This window comes from Pantherophis guttatus, chromosome 8 (genome assembly GCF_059756535.1).
Source record: "Pantherophis guttatus breed Tessera chromosome 8, ASM5975653v1, whole genome shotgun sequence".
Classification (NCBI taxonomy): Eukaryota; Metazoa; Chordata; class Lepidosauria; order Squamata; family Colubridae; genus Pantherophis; species Pantherophis guttatus.
This window is the reverse complement of record NC_142070.1, coordinates 82,635,880-82,657,950: the sequence shown is the minus strand read 5'-3', so window position 1 is coordinate 82,657,950 and position 22,071 is coordinate 82,635,880. Positions and strand designations below refer to the sequence as shown.

Here is a 22,071-nt window from a genome sequence, read left to right as displayed (position 1 = left end):
CGTCAACTTCAGCTAGAGAATATGCAAAAGGGGTTGTGTTTTTTTTTTTCCCCCTTTTCTTTTCGTCCAATAGTTTCAGCTTCATCGTTGAGCCTGGAGAATAAAAAAAGCTGCCTGCCTGGCCATTTATGGCCTCTGCAAATTCCTTACGAAAATATTGGGCTGAGGTCAATCGGAATAGAACTGGAAGGGACCTTGGAGGTCTTCTAGTCCAGCCCTCTGCTCAAGCATGAGACTCTCTGCCATTTCAGACAAGTGACTGTCCAATCTCTTCTTAAAAACCTCCAGTGATGAAGCTCCCACTGAAGGCAAACTGTTTTCATGATGAATTGTTTTCACTGTCAGGAAATTCCTCCTTAATTCCAGGTTGCTTCTCTCCTTGCTTAGTTTCCATCCATTGTTTCTTGTCCTGCCCTCAGGTGCTTTGGAAAATTAGTTGACCCTTTCCTCTTCTCTGTGACAGCCCCTCAAATCCTGGAAGGCTGCTATCATGCCCCCCCCCACTCCTTCTTTTCTCTAGAAGAGCCATCCCCAATTCCTGCAACCGTTCTTCATATGTTTTTCTCTCCAGGCTTTTAATCATTTTAGTTGCTCTTCTCTGCACTTTTTTCCCAAGGTCTCAACATCTTTTTTGTAATGTGGTAACCAAAACTGGATGCAGCATTCCAGGTGTGGCCTTACTAAGGCTTTATAAAGCGGTACCAATACTTCACGGGAAAACTAAGATCATGGCATCCGGCCCTCTCAATTCATGGCAAATAGATGGGGAAGAAATGGAGGTAGTGACAGATTTTATTTTCCTGGGCTCCAAGATCACGGCAGATGGGGACTGCAGCCAAGAAATTAAAAGACACTTACTCCTGGGGAGGAAAGCCATGGCAAATCCAGACGGCATACTAAAAAGCAGAGACATCATCACCCTGCCAACTAAAATGCGTATAGTCAAGGCGATGGTTTTCCCAGTTGCAATGGATGGCTGTGAAAGTTGGACCATAAGGAAGGCTGAGAAGGCCAAAGAATGGAGGCCTTTGAACTCTGGTGCTGGAGAAGACTCCTGCGAGTCCCTTGGACTGCAAGGCCATCCAACCGGTCAGTCCTAGAGGAGATCAACCCTGACTGCTCTTTAGAAGGCCAGATCCTGAAGAGGAAACTCAAATACTTTGGCCACCGAATGAGAAGGAAGGACTCCGTGGAGAAGAGCCCAATGCTGGGAACGATGGAGGGCAAAAGAAGAAGAAGGGGACGGCAGAGAAGGAGGTGGCTGGATGGAGTCACTGAAGCAGTCGGCGGGAGCTTCAATGGACTCCAGAGGATGGTAGAGGACAGGAAGGCCTGGAGGAACATGGTCCATGGGGTTGCGATGGGTCAGATATAACTTCACAACTACTTCATGTGGTCTCGATTCTATGCCTCTGTTTATACAACCTCAGATTGCATTACTCCAGCATGAGTCTGAAAGCTGGGAAGACAAAACGTCTGATCCTGGTGACTGTCCCAGAAATATTATCCAGGGAGGCGTAGATTTGCCTTCATACAGGTTGAGTCTCTGGCTTCCAGCGCATTTTTTCCTCCTGCCCCCTTGTACTAAGAGAGCATCAGTAGCTGCCTGGAGATCCTGAACACATGCTGGGATGCAGCATAATCTCCTGGATTTCTGGATTTCAGGCTTTCAAGGAACAGACAATCAGGCAGATGGGCACAGACTGTAAAACCTCACATGCTGGACTGCAGTTGTTGCACACCTGATCACCCATATTAATCTACTAAATTTCTATTTCCTGGGATGGAGAGAAAGGGGAACAGATTCCACCATCCTGATTCTCTTTCACGGCACTTTATGCACATTAAGCATCAATGGCATTGCTGAGATTTGAAGTTTTCTTTGCTCTCAGTTCCTTTGACAAGAAACAAGACAGAGCAAGGATTTTCAGAAATGCTACTTTACTGTTGTTGTTGTTATTGTTGGGCATCACAACAGAATCCTGGAAGCCTGCCAGAGAATCCTTCTGCCCCTTTTTATGCCAAAGAGAATCAAGGTGGAGTTATTTTGAGTTTCTTCCTCACACCTTCTCCTCTTCCAAGACTGAGTCACCATTCACTTTCTCTTTCTCTCTCTCTCTCTTTCTTCAAGAAGGTCACTGCTGTATCCTGTACTTTGCAGTTTGCAAAGTGTAGTCTCACGCTGGACACTGGATGTTTGCTCCTGGAGTAAGGGAGACCTTGGCAGAAGAACTGGGAAGCAGTAACCCACCCAGCTGCCCCTTTTTTGAAGTCATTTACCCTTCACGGACACAGTAGCTCAGTGGCTAAGACGCTGAGCTTGTCGATCGAAAGGTCAGCAGTTCAGCAGTTCGAATCCCGAGTGCCGCGTAACGGGGTGAGCTCCCTTGACTTGTCCCAGCTTCTGCCAACCTAGCAGTTCAAAAGCACGTAAAAAATGCAAGTAGAAAAAATAGGGACCACCTTTGGTGGGAAGGGAACAGCGTTCTGTGAGCCTTTGGCGTTGAGTCATGCTGGCCACATGACCACAGAAACGTCTTCGGACAGTGCTGGCTCTTCGGCTTTGAAACGGAGATGAGCACCGCCCCCTAGAGTCGGGAACGACTAGCACATATGTGCATGGGGAACTTTTACCTTTACTCTTCACAGTCCAAAGTTCTGCACACTATCAAACAAAATCACTATTATTTTCCAAAGCATCAGAGGGCAGGACAAGAAGCAATAGATGGAAACTAAGCAAGGAGAGAAGCAACCCAGAAGTAAGGAGAAACTTCCTAACAGTGAGGACAATCAACCAGTGGAACTGCTTGCCACCAGAAATTGTAGGTGCTTCATTACTGGAGGTTTGTAAGAGGAGATTGGAGAGTAATTCCTCCAGAATTGTATAGGGTGCCCTGCTTGAGAAAGGGGCTGGACTAGAAGACCTCCAAGGTCCCTTCCATTCTATTCTAACAACTTCCTTCTTTCTTCCCATTGATGGAGAAGGCACATGGTAGCCTTCCATGGAAGGTTTATTTCTGCATGGAAAATCCTGTCTAGACGCAGGGTCTCCAGTGGAGAGGCCACTGCATCAACTGTAACCAGCCTTCTTCTGTTCCACTGTTACAAAACAGGCCCTTTCTCCACAGCTAAGAAATCCAGGGCCGTTGGATTTAGGCCATTTAATCTTAGAAGCAAAATAATTTGACTCGTCCTGATCAGAAACCAGGCACGATTCTTCCACCAGCATCTCTTTCTTGCCTCCTTCTTCTTCTCCCCTTTGGGGCTGCTGTATCAGGAGGTTTGATGAGTAAGAATCACTATTCACTGAGGCAGCAAATGGAAAGAAGACACAGCTATTATTTCTGCAGAAAAAGAACAGAAGGTACCATGTTTTCCCGAAAATAAGACCCTGTCTTATATTTTTTGAACCCCGAAATAAGCACTTGGCCTTATTTTTGGGGAGGTCTTATTATTTTGGGGTGCATGGAGGAAACCAGAGGAAATGGTGGGGACTGGCTGCAGATGCGTTAAAATATTTTCAGAGGGGGGGTTAATTTTGGGGGGGGCTTATTTTAGCATATTTGCTCAAAAGCCCGATTGGGCTTATTATCAGGGGATGTCTTACTTTTGGGGAAACAGGGTAATAGTAATCGCGACAAAGGAGCAAAAAGGAAGCCCATCAGGGAAGGGAAGGGAAGGGAAGGGAAGGGAAGGGAAGGGAAGGAAAGGAAAGGAAAGGAAAGGAAAGGAAAGGAAAGGAAAGGAAAGGAAAGGAAAGGAAAGGAAAGGAAGTAAATGGATGAAGAAGGAAAGGGAAGGGAAGGGAAAAGAAAAGAAGAAAAGAAATAAGGAAAGGAAAGGAAAGGAAAGGAAGTAAATGGATGAAGAAGGAAAGGGAAGGGAAGGGAAAAGGAAAGAAGAAAAAGAAATAAGGAAAGGAAAGGAAAGGAAAGGAAAGGAAAGGAAAGGAAAGGAAAGGAAAGGAAAGGAAAGGAAAGGAAAGGAAAGGAAGAGATAGAGAACAATGATGAGTGGGGAAAAAATAAATGAACTATATCTGCAAGGGAGAATCTGCCAGAATTATTGAATTATTGTTTGGCTGTGCACCGCCCTGAGTCCTTCGAGAGTAGGGCGGTATAGAAATCAAATCAAATCAATAAATAAATAAAATAATAACACCACCACCCCCCTTTTTTTTTGAGTTTCAAGATAATCCTATTCCAGTGCTGGAATGGCCTGGGAAGAGCCCAGATCTTAACCCAATGGAAAATCTAGGGAGCCGACTAAAGAAACAAGTGACCCAACAATAAAACCCAGTTAATAGAAGCCAACATTCAATCTTGGTTTCACATGAGAACAGCTGCAGAACTCAAAGACTTGGTTCCCTCCATGGGAAGACATTGTAAGGCCGTCATTCATGCTAAAAGTTACCCAATGAAGGATTCACTGACATGGGGATCATTTTTGTATATCTCGTTTTTTCTACGTGTTTCACTTTTCTTCTTTATAACTGCTATTCTAATAGCAAATCCTTCATAAAAAGTTACTGCATGACATGCCCACGTAGATAGTCCTCAACTTAAAGCCATTCATTTAGTAAACATTCGAAGTCACGACGACACTAAAATAAAAGTGAATTATGACCGTTTTTCACATTTACGACTTTCGCAACATCCCCATGGCCGCGTGATCGTGCTTGGCATCCGGTTCATATTTATGACGGTTGCTGTGTTACTCACTTAACAGCAGCAGTGATTTGCTTACCAACTGTGGCAAGAAAGGTCGTAAAATGAGGCAGAACTCACTTAACAACCGTCTTGCTTAGCAGCAGAAATTTCGGGCTGCGTTGTGGTCATAAATCAAGGACTATCTGTACTTGCCCTGGATACAAACCACCGACAATAATCAGGTCAATTCTGATTGCTCAGCATTTAAAGGCATGTAAGCATGGTTATGCTCCCATGTTCAATTCTTCCCTGAATTCTAGTCAGCAAAAACTATAAAATGCAACACACCCTTAAAATGTGGCACAAGGAACTGATTCCTAATTCTCCATAAACTTTCTTCCCCCAAAATAATGTATATAGGGAAGCCAAACTATCATTGCCAATGAAATTCGTATTAATATTTCAGTCTCCTACTATATATGCAACTGATAGAAGAGTTTATAAGATTCTGGAATATTTTTGAGTCAGTGACCATTTATACCATTTACAGCATCATTAATCAGTGGGGATCTTCAACATATCTGTCAAATGTTTTAAATATATTTTAGCATCAAGTCCTGGATTCACCGATTGAGAGAATCTCTCAGGTGAATTAAACTCTGTTCTACATGAATATTACTATTGCTACAAGGTGTCTGAGCTATAAGAGCATATTAATTATTGTATGTTGCTTATGAAAGCATTGAATAAAAATAGATTCAACCTTATTCACTTACAGTCATGGAAAACAAGTTTTCAAAAATCTAATAACGTTCATGTATTATGTATACCCAGTACCAATATTCCTCTGCTCAATCTTTGATATGAAATTTCATGTCAAATTTATTTAAGCCAATCGAAAAAAATTCCACTCTTTCCCTGGCCAAAACTTCAGGAAAATAAGAAAAAACAAATGATAATAAAGACTCAAAAGATCATCACACCGTTATTCTAGCAACATCTTTAGCTCGACTTTCAAACAAATGTGCCTTCGTTTCGTTTCATTTCTTTTGTTTTTCTTAAAAATGCCTTTAAAGCTGGAAAAAAAAAACCCTGAAAAGCACATTGCAATGAGGAAGAATCGTGTGAGAAATAGGACTAGACACAATCACAGCATTTTTTTAAATAACTTTGGTATTTAATGGGGGGAGGAGAGCCAAAGTTGTGAAACAGATGGTCTTCGTTAAAAAAAACATTTTATTTTATTTTATTTTTATCTCAAAAAGTAGCCTGGCCTGTAGAATTAGCTTTTAAAGCTTTCCGCAAGGGTTAGGAAAGGAGCCTAACATTCTGGGAATAGATTCACTGCTGTGACTTTGTGGAGAAAGAGACATATACACCTGCCACAGGTGTCTGTGGGACCTCCAGATACAATGAATAAATAGTCACCATTTTCTCTGTTTCCAGGCTCCAACCTCAATTTTCAACCCCACTCAACCATGTTTGCATAGTTCATCACCGTGAAGGATATTAGAGACACGATAATCCAAGTTGATAATTCAAGAACAATAACTTAAAACAATATTAGAAAACCAGTCTTTATATTTAGGAAGAGATGCTCATCTTTTTTTTTTTCCTTGTAAAATTCCAACATCAGAAGCTCAGAGAAGGACGTAGCAACTCTATCAGGGCGTTTTTACAAATAGAAGCAGCATGTTGACTCACTATGCATGGGTTAAACCCCAATCTTTCAAAACAAAACAAAAAAAAATTATAAAATTTGAAGCAAGCATTCCAACAGGGCCCATCTTAGGCCCACAGAAACATTCAGTATCAATCAAATGGAACCTCAGGGCAGGGATGGATTAATGGTTTCAACCGTCTAAATCAGCGTCTCTCAAACTTGGCAACTTTTAAGGTATGTGCACTTCAAGTTCCAGAATTCCTCAGCCAACATGGCCGGCTGGGAAATAGCGTGCGAGAGAGAGAGTAGAACTCTACGCATCTTAAAAGTTGCCAAGTCTGAGAAATGCTGAACTAAAAGTATCTCCTCTCATTTTTAAGGGCACGAACATGCTAACAAGCTCTGCAAATCCTCTGGTCTTTTTTTTATACCTCTTGACGTAAAGGCCAAATTGCCGCATGTCCTACATTGGCACAAAACAGAAAAATAACCGCATGCAAAGATTTGGCAAAGATTAATTCTTTGTGCAAAAGCTGCATTTTATTCTGGTGTTGTAGCCAAAGCCTGCTTGTGTAAGCAGCAACAGCGGTGTGACTTCTACAGCTGTTGTCTTCCTAAAAGTTCTTCTCAGATAGCCAAGGAACCCTCCAGAGCAGGGATCTCCAACTTTCACAACTTTAAGCCTGGAGGACTTCAACTCCCAGAATTCCCCGGCCAGCTTTGCTCCTCCAGGCTTAAAGTTGCCAAGGTTGGAGACCCCTGCTCCAGAGAGAAGGGACACAGGGTGGATTACTTGAAACTTCACCCTTTTTTTGACTGAGATTCCTGTCCAATCCTTAGGGAAATGCTGGTCCTTTTCTTCTCTCATTCTCTGCACTACTATTAATCTTCTCATCGTTCCCACCACCCATCTCCTCCCACTTATGACTGTATGGCTGTAACCTTGTGGCTGGTATCCTTACGATTTATATTGACTGTTTCCCTATGACTATCATTAAGTGTTGTACCTTATGATTCTTGACAAATGTATCTTTTCTTTTATGTACACCAAGAGCATATGCACCAAAGACAAATTCCTTGTGTGTCCAATCACACTTGGCCAATAAAGAATTCTATTCTGTTCTTTTGTTCTGTTCTGTTCTGTTCTGGTCTGGTCTGGTCTGGTCTGGTCTGGTCTGGTCTGGTCTGGTCTGGTCTGGTCTGGTCTGGTCTGGTCTGGTCTATTCTATTCTATTCTATTCTATTCTATTCTATTCTATTCTATTCTATTCTATTCTATTCCATTCCATTCCATTCCATTCTTTCCAATACTCTATTCTGTTCTGTTCTGTTCTGTTCTGTTCTGCTCTGCTCTATTCTGCATTCTCTTCTCTTCTCTTCTCTTCTCTTCTCTTCTCTTCTCTTCTCTTCTCTTCTCTTCTCTTCTCTTCTCTTCTCTCCTCTCCTCTCCTCTCCTCTCCTCTCCTCTCCTCTCCTCTTCTCTTCTCTAATCCAAGCCTTTGGGCATCATGGACCTTCTGCCTGTCGTGAGGTGTGCATTTGCAGAGTATGCTAGCCTATAGAAATGTAGCAAGCCTGTTTTTTTGTTTTGTTTTTTTTTGGTGTGGAGGTCAAAGCTGTGTCTTCACACCCTGACAGTTGGGTAACAGGGAAGACAGCCAGCCTTCCCAATTGAAATGATGGTTGAACTGCCATGTTCGAAAATAATAATAATTCTAAACAGGGTTTATGGCTAGCCTATTTTGAATTATACAACTATGTACCTATCATTGCATTCTTCTTCCTTTCATTTATAAATTTAGTATATCTATGCTAAGTTTTCCACTGCAACTTTCTGGGATAGTGGGATCTATCCATGCAATAACTAGAATATCAAATGAGCAGGAAAATACACTCTTCCTCCCTCCCTCCCATCGCGAAGAGCTAAGTGAACTTCTCCTGCATTTGGATATAGTACTTAATGACGCAGGTTGCTTGAGGTCGATCCTCTAATTTCCCCCTGATACAAGCAAGATACACGGGCGCCCACAAGCAACAGGAAACCAAAACAAATAATGCTCTAATCCCCACTTCATTTATTTCAAATCAAGTCCTGGGGATTTGGTTGAAAATCAGGTTCCCGTTTCCCCATTTCCTTGATGGGCTTTTAAGCTCAACGTTTGCTGTAAATGTAATCCCTTATGGTTGGAAAGCATAAGGCCGAAACTCAGCACCAAAGTTCTCCATCCTGCCTGCCCAGCAGAACTACCCACCCGCCGCTCAGTCTCCCAGCCCAAAGTGAGGGGCTCCCAGATTCAAAGGTCTGATGAAGCCTCCTGCACCCTCCTCCACCATCTCCCCCTCGGACTGAAGAAAAGAAGGCAAAATATCTCAACTTCTTTCAGTTTGGCGGGCTTAAGGCTTCTCCTCTGGAATCAGAGGGCACCACTTCAGAGGATGGATGCCAGCTCTCCAGCACCCAGGTGCGCTTGCCCAAAAGTGCGCCCAGCTGAACCGAGGCTCCCTGCCACTAATCGAAACCAGCCAGCCTTTCGACTGAAAGCGGGAGCCCACCGAGTCGTTGGCAGCCATCCGAGGTCACCACGCATAGGCGGCTCAGCTTCTCCTCCGTTGAAACCGGGCTGGGGGATGGGGGGTCGACTTTCCCACTAGCAGAATGGGGGAGTGGGTGACGGAAGGAGTGTCCCCCCCCACTGCCTGGATAAACGCCCCTCCCGGCACCAGAGCCTATCCTGGCCACCAAGAAGTGAGCAAAGGCGAGCGAGGTGGATGGGGGCTCCCCAAGGGCCGGGTTGACCTGCCCACCGCTTCTCTCTGGGAGGCAAACCTGCCCCACCTCGCCCACCCATCCCAAAAAAAACGCGCGCCCCGACGGCAGCCTTAGTCCTAATCCGAGCTGCTACCGAGGCGGCGCAAAGAAAAGCGCAGCGCGGAAAGTTGGCTCCCGGTTGCGGCTTAAGAGGGAAAAGCAGAAGGGTACCAGCCAGTTTCTCGCAGCCCGTCCTCCCCAGCCCCAGCCCCGGGCCGAAGCCCCCTACCGCCGCTGGAGCTGGCTTCCTCCAGCTGTGCCGAGATGCTGGCCAGTCTGCGGACACTCATGGCGAGCGAGCGAGGTCCGAAGGGGCGCCGCCGGCCCAGCGCTGCTTTTCCCGAGTTCTGGCAGCCGCTCAGCCTCCCGAGAGGGGCCGGGGGCCAGTCCGGGCGCGCCCCTCCCAACACCTGCTGCTGATGCTGATGCCGCCGCCGCTGCTGCTTGGCGGGGACGCGCCAGGGCACGAGCCGGAGGAGAAGCCCGGCCACCCTCCGGCTGCGCTCTCTCTCGCTCTCTCTCTCTCTCTCTGGAGTCGTTGCTTCCAAGACGGAGCCAATTCCTGGCCGGGGACGCGTGCACGGAGGTCCCCACGTTACGCCTGCCCGGGAAGCTCTCCTCCGCGCCTTGAGAACTCGCCCGCGATGCCGGGAAACCGAGGCGGAAAAGGATGGCGGGAGCGGGGGGGGATGGGTGGGAGGGGAGGCGATCCAAAGCCAACCAAGATTTGGGGAAGAGTTGTAGGAAGGAGGCTGGAAGGAGACTCTCCCGGTTGAATTCCTTTCCCTGGATCCAGGCGCAAAGGGCCCGCGATGGCACCTTGGTGGCCCAGGAAAGGAGGAGCTTCTGCAAACTCCCGCGACCGAAGCAGCTTGAAGCTCAGCCTCCGGCGCTGCCAAAACCCGCCGAGCCGAAAACGGGAAAATCGCAACTCCCAACAGGTGTTGCCTTCGGGCTGCCGCGGCGTCCAATCTGTCCCCGCGTTGCGTTGCGTGGACCTCCTGGTCCCTTCCCTCCACTCATCCAGCTGATGCTCAGACTGCTGGTTTGCTTTCCCTCGTGGAAATGGAGCCACCCGCAAGAGCGCGAGAACGGGGCCTTTTAAGCGCAACGGGAGCGCAAGAGGCGAAGCACAGAAGGGGCCGTTTTCGAGAAGAGCCAAATCCGGCGCTGCAGGGATTCCCTCCGCCAAGGGGGCTCCTGGATCGCAGCCACTCCTCGCCCCTTCCTTGCTCCCACCCATGGGTCCTTCCTGCCCCCGACAGAGTCTATGTGGAGCTTCTCCCTCATCCAGGTCATGGTTGACCCAAAGAGGCCTTTGAGATACCTTTGGGGGGGGGGATAATCATGACCTGGATGACGGAGAATCTCCCTATAGACCTGTAGCTATGCCCTTTGAGATGAAGCCCCTTCGAACCGGGTGGGAATATGAAGGGATTTCCAGAAAAGACTTCGTGCAAATCTTACTCTGGGTTACTTCTTGATTTCAGTCTTACCTTTAAAGGTGAGAAACCAAAACGAATCATTTTCTTTGCTATGCGTTAATGGAGTCACGTATCTCACTAAACTACAGTTTATATCAGTTTCTTTTCTTCTCAACAGCCGAGAACAAGATTTGCACTAAAAAAACCCATCAACGTGATTTGAAAGCTACATTGGCTGAGATCATGAAAAACAAATAAATCACACTTGATTTAATAAAAAGATCGCATTAAGGTCCCACGACTTTTCTTCCCGAGTCTCCCAGCCCTTCTGAAGGTGGCGATTGGGGAGTTTTCAAACCTAAATGTTCTTGGAAGGGGAAAAGGTTTTAGGTAGCCTGGATATGGTTTGGAGGGAAAGGAGGAGTTCTGTAGAAGATCACATGCCTGGAAGAGAATATTTTGCATGTTCCTGCTCTTAATAGTCGGAAAAAATACAGAAGACATCTAGAATTGAGATCCAGTTAATTAAACTTAGAACTTATCCTGCATATCATGCAGATGGAGGGGGTATGATTAATATTGTAACCATATCTATTAGGATTCCAGTTGCCCATTCAAAACCTTAAATCCACCAGATTAGGGAACTAAACCTTACTGGTTACGTGGAAGGAAAACATGAATCTTTGCAAGAAGGGAGGAAGGAAGGAAGGAAGGAAGGAAGGAAGGAAGGAAGGAAGGAAAGAAGGAAGGAAGGAGAAAGAGAAAAAAGGAGAAAAAAGAAAGAAAAAGAAAAAGAAAGAAAGAAAGAAAGAAAGAAGAAAGAAAGAAAGAAAAAGAAAGAAAGAAAGAAAGAAAGAAAGAAAGAAAGAAAGAAAGAAAGAAAGAAAGAAAGAAAGAAAGAAAAGGGGGGGCAATCTTGTTAGTTTTAAGTAGGTCAATCAAGTCATTCTCAGGATCTAAACAAGCCAAAATCGTCTTATCGACCTGTGTCTCTTATCTTTCCCTTTTAATCTTTCTCTTCTTACAGATGTCTTCCTGCCTTTAACAATTTTGAAGCAGACAAAAAGAAGAAACACACTCAGAAATTGTGCTCCCTTGATCAAAGCCTTTGCTGCCTCTGCCTTTATAGCATCAGTAGAATAACATCCCTTGCCCCATAAATTCATACACACACACACACAAACCCAAACACGAGATTGTGCGTTTATCTTACTCTTTGCAAACAGCCGTACAAGCAGTGTACAACCGACTGAGATGTGTGTTTTTGCTTCATTTGCAATCCCTTTTCCAGGTATGAATTCCAGACGTGAAGTTTAATGTCATCAGGACGGACAGACTTCAAAGAGTGTGTCCTTCCAGGACAAAATTTCCACAACTTGCAGAAACCCGATTGTCATCTTGGTGTGCGTGTCCACCACCTGCATTTTGACATTATCGTTCGCACCCTAGGACAAGCGAGATTGTAACCGAGATTGTGCTGCTGGGAAGCGAACAGCTCATGTTTGCAGAACTCTTAGCAGACAACACATCACAGTGCAATATCGCAACTTGGAGTTCTTCCGGTAGGTTAAATGCAGCCCCTAATCAAAACAAAACAACAACAAAAATTCCCGCCCTTTACTTCCTTTTTCTATGAGTTCATTGATTTTCTCCTACCTCCTCCCCTCTAAACTGGGAAGGTCTTAAACAAGGAAATCATCTGAAGCCTGAAGCAATACAGGTAATTCTCGACCTTCAACCATTCACTTTGTAGAAAGTTAGCACCCACCCCTCTCCTAGAAGAATGAAATGTTTTGAGAAATATTAAAAAAGGGCAGAATATTACATTTCCCTGGATGATAAAAGAAGAAACATGTTTTAAAGATAGAGAGCAGCTCCCTGCCTCCAGCAATATTTAGTACCCATTAGGAAAGACTGGGCCAGCCTATCTACAAGACAAAAGACCTCCAGCTCCAGGGTGATGGGATTAAGACATGACCCTCCAGGACATAATAGGAGTAACCCATCTAGCAGCAGAGCTCACCGCATGGCACAATCATCTGGGGTCATTGCATCACCCAGCAAACTTCAACCAAACCTAGCTCAGACAACCTACAAAGTTAGCTATGACTAATAGAATACATGTCCTTGCACAGAAACAGGAAGCTCAAGTTCCAACATTTAGTGACCAAAGTTACAACAGCACTGAAAAAAGGGACTTATGATCGTTTTTCACACTTACGACTGTTGCAGAGTCTCCATGATCAAAATTCAGATGCTTGGCAACTGCTTCATATTTATGACGGTCGCAGTGTCCCTGGGGTCACGTGACACCCCTCCCCCCTTTTTGTGACCTTCTGAGAAGCAAAGTCCATTCGGAAGCCAGATTCACTTAACAACCATGTTACTAACTTAACAACTGCAATGGTTCACTTAACAACTGTGGCGAGGAAGGTTGTAAAATGGGGCGAAATTCACTTACGTCTCTTGCTTAGCCACAGAAAGTTTGGGCTCGATTGTGGTGGTAACTCGAGGACTATCTGTAGGAACAAGTTTAGTCAAAATAAGGAGGCCAAGGAAGCCAAGCAGTCAAGAGAAGGAAGGTTTGCACTTCAAATCAATGGTAAAACATTTTAGAAGCAAAATTGCGATATTTCAGCTGAGCCCTCTCTTGCAAAGCAGGTGAATGCAAGTAGAGACAAGCCTGTGCTGTTTGAATTCAAGCCCCTGTAGATAATCAGACACGTACATATTACTTTAATTCTGCCAAATTGCAGAATCCTTGGCTGAAATTGAAACAAAGAACTGACAATTAGAGAAGAAAATTATGTGTAAGGCCTATTATCTGTTAATGCAGCTGCAAGGCATTCAAAGACACCTTTGAAACTCCATTGTCATGGTTATTAAACAATTTGCGATTGCAATGAAACATTCATAACATTTCCATCCACTACAGCGGTGCGTCTGGTTTTAAAAAAGCGTGTGCAGTGTACTGCGATCAGAAGGAAGCCAAGGAGGTAAACAAGGAGACACCTGTGTCAAGTCAGCTTCAGAAAAACAGATCAGCCAAGAACCGTTTGCTTACAAGCGCCATCGAAAGAAAACCAGAGTCATGGAGATGGAAGAAGAACAAAGGATAGTAAAAATAGGACATCTTTCAATATAATAATCTGGTTAAATTACAGTGGTACGTGGGTACTCATCATGAATTGGTTCCAAGGGGTGCGATGAATACCCAAAACCATGAGTACCGAACAAATTTTTCCCATAAGGAATAACGTAATGAGTCACAAGGCAGCCGATGCCAACAAGTTCTAATTGTGCATTGAGTACCAAATAAAAGATGAGTACAAGGACTAAAATGTTCACCACAAAATGCCTGGAGTACCAAATTCGATGAGTTTCAAAGCAGTTGAGTACCCAGGTACTGCTGTACTTGGAAAGGTCTTTCTGCCGATTTTACATTTAGCAACAATGAAACATGCCAATTGAAATATCATTTCATATGATTATATGATTTCAAATATTATATGAAGAAGAACAGAATGCTGTTTTCAGCTTTTTCAAGTTCAGTAATCTTTAAAAAGTGCATGTAAAACAATCTTTAAAAGGATTTGCTTGAAATGTTTAGGATAGACTTCAGATCAAATTCTTTGAGCAATTCTGTTTTTGCCTCGGAACTTATCAGAAAGGAAGTATTTCACACTTATATCCCAGAACTGACAAATCAGTTATGGAAAGTTGATTTTAAGTCTAAAGATCAGAAGATGTTGGGAAGGGGGTTGAATTAGACCACCTCCAATCTCCTGTCTGACCCAAAGATTCCATAAAATAAGTTTTCCCGATGAGACTCATAGTTTCCTTAATTTGCAAGATAACTTTGTGTTCCTGTATAAAGCAGGTATTTATCCAGATTTCAAATTTTAGCCTGATCGGCATAACACTTGCCTCTTTTTGATCCAAAGTTGAAGCAAAGGGTTCATGACAATGATACTCAGCCCAAGTTCCACCTCATCTTGGCTCAGCTGGATCTGTTTAGCTAATCTTTTTGTTTCAGTTTCTGTGAGAGCCCTTACATTTGGCACTTTAATTCAGTACTTTGCTGTCCCTGCTGCTGGAAGAAAAATAGATCCATGGCACCTAGTAAGAGTAATCAGTTTTTTGTGGGCTTTTGCTGAGATTAAAAATATATATATTCCTGCTACCTTACAGTTGTGGTAGCTGAGAGGACGAGAAAATTCTCTTTTTAGCTTCTAGCCTTGTCCCAGATCACCAAAAGAACCAAACCATACACTTCAACTGTTCTTTTCATTAATCAATTAATATTCTGGTAACTCTGTAATTTCCCTAATATATTCTATGTTTGAAGAATGCCTTAAATGTATCAATCTTATTTATTTATTTATTGGTTCGATTTATATGCCGCTCTTCTCCAGAGACTCAGGGCAGCTTACAATGCGTTAAGCAATAGCCTTCATACTTTTGTATATACCTGCTTAGTAGGGCTTTCCTCCCCCCCCAAGCGGTGTTCTTTTTTATACAAAGTCAGTTTATTGCCCCCACAATCTGGGTCCTCATTTTACCTACCTCGGAAGGATGGAAGGCTGAGTCGACCTTGAGCCTGGTGAGATTTGAACTCACAGTAATTGCAGGCAGCTGGCAGCTAAGTGCTACTTAACAGCACTTTAGTCTGCTGTGCCACCAAGGCTCCTATATTGAGTTAATCTTGAGTTAATCTTACTTATTTCTGGTCTTCGTCTGCAAGTCAATCAACATATAGGAAATCCTTGACTTCTGAGCATAATTGGGCCTATAATTTCAGTTGTTGAGGGATGTGGTCATTGAATGAGTCATCATGTGATCCATTTTATGACCATTTTTAGCACGGTCAACAAGCTGATGACAGGATAAAGTTTGTCATTAAGGAAATCCAGCTTCCAAAGCTGCCTTTGCTTGTCAGAAGCCAGCTGGGCAGCTCACAAATTGCAATCATGGGACGCTCTAACCGACATAAATGTGTGTGACCCACTTGCCAAGGGCCCAAATTGTGATCTTGTGACTTGTAGGAATGGTGTGATGGTCATAACTTTGAGGACAGGTTGTCAGTTCCCTTTTTTTTTAATGCCATCCAAACTGCTGTGAAATGAATGGTCATAACTTAAAACACTATCTGTACCAAATATCTCCTGCGGTCAAACTCCTTTTTTCAAGATGACCACTCAAACATTTTTGAAACTAAGTCAAATGATTGTCCCCTTCCACCATTGCAGTGTTTTAAGAGGGATCCACATGGAAAAGTGAAGGAGAAGGGACAGCCAGATCCATGGGATAATATATGTTGCAGCCAGATTCCCCTACCTCTCCATTTTGAGACTAAAAGTTTTTATTGCTAGAACATGTAATGATGGTAAGGAATGTAAGACGCTGATTCTAAACAGACAGGCTTGAAAATAAAATATGTTTTAATAAGAGCTGTAGTTCATCTGCATGTTATTTTAAATAATGGCACCTTTGAGCTCAGTCCGATTTCTGTTGGCTTTGTATGAGCATCTGTGTAGTACTCTTGGCAACAAGATAATTGTGGTTTACTATAGTCTCTTTCTGGGATGTTTTTTCAACTTCTCAGGCAACAATTGCAATTTCCTGGAGGAATCTAAACAAGTTATATCCAGCAGCAACTGGACTCTGCCAACCAGATCCCTCAAGTGCTTCCATCTGCTATTTTGGCAACCTTATTCCATCTCAAACTCGGTCTTAGGCAAACTGAATTTTATTTCTGAATAAACCTACATAGGATTGTGTTTCGATGAAGAGACGTTCTCCCAGGTAGCGACTTGAAATTCTCATTACCTGCCATTGAGTCAAGACGAAAATGTAGGGCCATGAAATTTGCTGGTATTTTACAGATTCCTTCTTGCAATGCTTTGGTTTCGAATCATTGCCAATCCTCTATCTTCTTTCCAAGGTATTTGATTGACAAAACCAAACAGATTTTATAAGCTGCCTTTGGCAGATTTGCAAGGAGGAGGAAAAAAATCTCCATGAATACCAGTAAAGCTAAGAATGACTTAAGGCTGTTTGCCGCAAAGGTTGGGGAAGAGAAGAGAAGAAAGCAGCATCAGAGGCAGAGATGAATGAAAATGTTGCCAAGATGTATTTATGGCATTATGGTGCCAATGGGAAAAAGATTTCAGGGCATGAAATTTTGGCATTGTCCTAATTATCTTAAAAAAAAAAAGTACAGTCCTAAATTCCACACGAGTTTTTTTTTAATGACAGAGAACAACATAAACCATTGCAACAATAATCTGACATTTAATTGAGCATATCCAAGTCTATCTGCTTAACTGCAGCTCTATGAACATATAGCTCCAACAAAGAATATTACTACATCCTGCCAAAATTGTCTCTCGTGCTATGCATTGTACCCTTATTATTTATATTAATATTGTTTCCTGATTGCTTATTTGTACCCTATGACTATCATTAAGTGTTGTACCTTATGATTCCTGACGAACGTATATTTTCTTTTATGAACACCGAGAGTGTATGCACCAAAGACAAATTCCTTGTGTGTCCAATCACACTTGGCTAATAAAGAATTCTGTTCTGTTCTGTTCTGTTCTGTTCTGTTCTGTTCTGTTCTGTTCTGTTCTGTTCTGTTCTGTTCTGTTCTATTCTATTCTATTCTATTCTATTCTATTCTATTCTATTCTATTCTATTCTATTCCATTCCATTCCATTCCATTCCATTCCATTCCATTCCATTCCATTCCATTCCATTCCATTCCATTCCATTCCATTCCATATTTCTATTCTATTCTATTCTATTCTATTCTATTCTACTCTACTCTACTCTACTCTATTCAGCTCCCAGAAGTCTCCAGGCAAGAACTTTCTCCGTATCTACCATTTGGTGCTCCAAATATGTTTAATAAGAATACATTGATGATAATAACTATCTTTATTGCAGATTTGTGCAAAAAAAAAACAAAAAAAAAACCCAACACTCTAGGGTTACATCTCAGGTCCTCAAATTATAAAATAAAAAAAAGAGTAGAATTGTGCAAATATTTGTGTGAAAATGCCTAACCACAATCCTGGGCATCTTTTCTTAGCAACAAACTTACTCAAAGGCAAGTTTTGTTCCTTAACATAGTTTGCGAAGGAGGAAGAGAAAGAATATATAAGTCCTAAATATAAAGGGTATAATATTAAAATTACACTGAAATGCATACAAATGAACAACCAATAACCAAAAAAATCATCCTTAAGATTGCCGGCCTATTGCTTTTCATTTGTCTATCTAAATAGAAATTATCCCTTTTCAGGCACTGATGAGCTATTGATAGTATACAGTTCATAAGCCACAAACACAGAATGGAAATAAAATAAATATATGCAAAATAGACTTATTCCACATATGACATGTTGACAGTCTTGAAGAGTCAAAAGCTTTCTTTTTTTAAACATGGAATTTTGCCCAAGTAAGAATGGCTTCCTAAGGTTGTATAACTGCAACGCTTTTAAAAATTTAATATAGAGTTTTTATACAGTGCTAGACATCATTAATTAACCATGGATTCATTATTTGGAAAGAGTTTAGAAATTATTTACACCCGGCTTCAGGCTATGCTTTTAATTGCCACAACATACTGTTGGGCGTATCGATACTTCTGGGGTGAGACGGATAAGCCAAACTTCTAAAAATGACGCCTTCCAGTTTATATACATAAAACTTCTTGTGTCAACCTCAGAAACATGGTTTAAAAAAGAATCTCTCAGCCATAAACACAAACAGTCTAGCTCTGCAGATACAAGAAAGCTTGTAGAGAATATTATTGATATAATGGGCATTAGGGAATAAATTTAAGGAACAATAGGAGCCACAATCAAGACAATATTCAGATTATTTTAAAAAAAGAAACAATCTGAGTTTGGGGCAGAATTTGTAACCCTGGTAAGTGTCTCAAAGAAGACATTTCCTGACAGTGAGAACAATTAACCAGTGGAACAACTTGCCACAAGAAGCTGTGAATGCTCCAACACTGGAAGTTTTTAAGAAGATGTTGGATAACCGTTTGTCTGAAGTGGTGTAGGGTTTCCTGCCTAAGCAGGGGGTTGGACTAGAAGACCTCCAAGGTCCCTTCCAACTCTGTCATTCTATTCTGTTCTGTTCTGTTCTGTTCTGTTCCCACAGCTTTACTGGCTGAGGAATTCTGGGAGTTGAAGTCCCACAAGTTTTAAAGTTGCCAAGGCTGGAGACCCCTGGGTTTAAACTTTAAAGCCTCCCTTTTGAGGGTGCTTGTTCTGAGCCACTCCTCAAATGGCCCATGGGGAAAGGACTACAAAGCCTGAGCTTTGACAATGGGGAACTTGTTGGCAGAGGCTCTGAGGGCGGGTGGGATTTGTAGTGGTTTCCTCAGGGCTCCATTTGAAGGACTGAACCCCCGTGCTTTCAGCTCAGCTTGCAAGGCCCAAGGTCCCAGCCAGGCAAAAAAACAGGGTTGGGAAGAGAAAAAAGAAAAGAAACAAACAAACCAGGTTGCATTTAAACCAAGCTAAGAAAAAAAAACTCTCACCGGAAGCCAAAGTCCACAATGGCAGCATCTCCAAACCGGCCCAGAAGAGCCTCTCAGAAAATGGCACCTGGAGGGCCTGCAGGGAGGCTTCTCTTTCCCCAGGTGGCCTCGGCTTCTGCCTCACAGGATTAGCCCTGAGCACAGCTGGGGCCGCTTAGCCTCAGATTTCCCTCCAGCAGGCCTGGGCTGGCTTGCTTTACCCAACCATGAATCTCTCCATCTCCCTGGGCTCTGGGGCTGGAAGCTTCTTCCTTTCCTTTCCTTTCCTTTCCTTTCCTTTCCTTTCCTTCCCTTCCCTTCCCTTCCCTTTCCTTTCCTTTCCTTTCCTTCTTCTGTCTTCCTTTTCTTTCCCTCGCTTTCCTTCCCTCTCCCTTTTTTCTTTCCCTTTCCTTTCCTTTCTTTCCTTTCCACTTTTTCCTTCTCTTCCTCTTCCCCTTTCTCCTTCTTTCCTCTCCCTTCCTTCCCTCCTTTCCTTTCCTCCTTTTCTTCTTCCTTCCCTTCCCTTCCTCTTTTTCCTTCCCTTCTCCTTCTCCTACTCCTTCCCCTTCCCCTTCCCCTTCCCCTTCCTCTTCTCCTTCTCTTCTCTTCTCTTCCCTTCCCTTTTCCTTTTCCTTTTCCCTTTTCCCTTTCCTTTCCTTTCCTTCCCTTCCCCTCCCTTCCCTTTCTCCTTTCTTTTCCCTTTCCTTTCCATTCCATTTTCCCTTTCCCTTTCCCTTCCCTTCCCCTCCCCTCCCTTTCCTTTTTCCTTTCTTTTCCCTTTCCTTTCCTTTCCATTTTCTCTTCCCCTCCCCTCCCTTCCCTTTTTCCTTTCTTTTCCCTTTCCTTTCCTTTCCATTTTCCCTTCCCCTTCCCTTCCCCTCCCCTGCCCGTCCCCTCCCTTCCCTTTTTCCTTTCCCTTCCCTTTTCCCTTTCTCTTTCCCTTTCCCTCCCCCCCCTTCCCTTCCCTTCCCTTTTCTCTTTTTCCTTTCCTTCCCCTTCCCCTTCTCTTTTCTTCCCATTTCTTTCCCTTTCCCTTTTCCCTTTCCTTTCCTTTCCTTAGGAAAGGATTAACTAAAAGGATTAATTTAATACACCATAGTCCTACTCAAGTAAGATTTTGGAATAGTAGCAGTGCCAATTCTGGAGACTTGGCAAGGAGCTATTTTGTAAATCATGTTACTTGAACTACTGTGGCATTTTTTTTAAAGGCACCTGGTGATTCTTATTCACAAATTATAGCATTGCTTTCAGTCTGACAGTAGTGACAGGGAAAAGAATTTTATAGGTAGGTGAACCCATAATAGAGGTTTGCAAAATAGCTTGGCACCATTAATTCTCTTTTCAAAGCAAAGAATAACAGTCGAAGGTTGATATATAAATACAGCAAAATCCCACAGATTGATGTCCCTTTAGCTGTGTTGACTCTTAAGCAGTTGAAATACACTGTATTTTGAAAGGCATAACTTCTGTCAGTCTGGATTCCGGCATTCAGATCATTGGCATGCAATATCAAGAACCTTTTGGAGTGTTATTGTGGCTTCTTCACAGCTTGTAGATCTGAAAAGACGGGTATAACTTTTGTGGAGAGAGAAGGACCATTATCTGCTTATCCCAGCTTTCTCCTAACTGGGGAGGACCAATGCCTCTTGCAGAAGCTGAAGCTGGACAGGTATAAAGGTAAAGGTAAAGATTCCCCTCACACATGTGTGCTAGCCGTTCCCGACTCTAGGGGGCGGTGCTCATCTCCGTTTCAAAGCTGAAGAGCCAGCGCTCTCTGAAGACGTCTCCGTGGTCATGTGGCCGGCATGACTCAACGCCAAAGGCGCACGGAACCCTCTTACCTTCCCACCAAAGGGGGTCCCTATTTTTCTACTTGCATTTTTTAGCTGCTTTCGAACCGCTAGGTTGGCAGAAGCTGGGACAAGTCACGGGAGCTCACCCCGTTATGCAGCATGAGGGATTCGAACCGCTGAACTGCCGACCTTTTGCATGGACAAATTCTGCCTGCAATCTACCTCCAGGACAGAAGCATAGTACTTACTCTTCTTTTACTTCTCCTCAAAACTCACCATGCACTTCCTTCCCCTTTATAACTATTTCATGCCACATGCTTCACACGCATGTGAGTTTCTAGCTGCTAGCTGCTCAGGGCCTGGAAGGAGCCGTCATATTTTATTCCGATGGTTCTCTACTGGTCCTTTTAGTAACCATCTCCAAATTCATTTTTTTAAAAAAAACCCAACTCTTTCTGTTGCTACTGTACAGCAATACATTACCCCTGGAAAAAAACCATTGCTTTCACTCTTCTGATCTTTGTGGCCAAATAAATTCCTTTTTTCTTCTATCATCTTCTATAATTTTGGTTCTATTTTGTCCTCTAGTGTTATTCTCATTTTTCTTTCTCCTGCACACTGTACGGTTTTATTTATTTCTCAGCCCTAGAAAACAAAGCAATCGATTTTCAGTAACGTTCTGCTTAAGTTTTTGGGTTTTTTTTTTTACATTTCTTACTCACTTTCATTAAGTATTTTATAATTTTATAAAATAAAATTATAAAATAAAATACAAATTTCCAAAGATTAAAATACACAGTACAAAAAGAAACATAATACACAAAAAAGCAAGAAAAAAAATACACACACACACAAACAAAAAATATAAACAACCAAAAACAAACACATCAAAATTTCAATACTAATAATAACTTTTCTGCATCGGTATCTCTAGCCTATTTAACCTCTTTACACAAATTCTCCTTCTAAATATCTGTATCTTAAACTTACATCTTTATCTAAATTATCTTGACTTCTATTTACAATTCGATCTCGTAACAAAAACATCCCTTAGGTTTTATGTTTACTCTCCAGCCAGGAATACCATTTATTCCATATTAAATAGTACTCGGTGTCCTCCCTCTCCTTCATTTCCATAGATAATCTGTCCATCTCTGCACATTCGTATATTTTTTTTATTATGATTTGATCTG

The 22,071-nt window shown here is 42.9% G+C and overlaps 1 protein-coding gene across 2 annotated transcripts in view; it reads right to left on the bottom strand.

Moving 5' to 3' along the window:
- KCNIP4 (potassium voltage-gated channel interacting protein 4) overlaps positions 1-9,788 on the bottom strand; it is a 267,229-nt gene extending 257,441 nt beyond the window's left edge. The window contains exon 1 of one of the 2 annotated variants that reach the window (XM_034436007.3): positions 9,351-9,788. In XM_034436007.3, the coding sequence (XP_034291898.1) occupies positions 9,351-9,411 (61 nt within the window). In that variant the 5' untranslated portion in view covers positions 9,412-9,788. The remainder of the gene's footprint in view (positions 1-9,350) is intronic. The other variant, XM_060688929.2, reaches the window with a different exon arrangement.
- Positions 9,789-22,071: the final 12,283 nt, after the last annotated feature.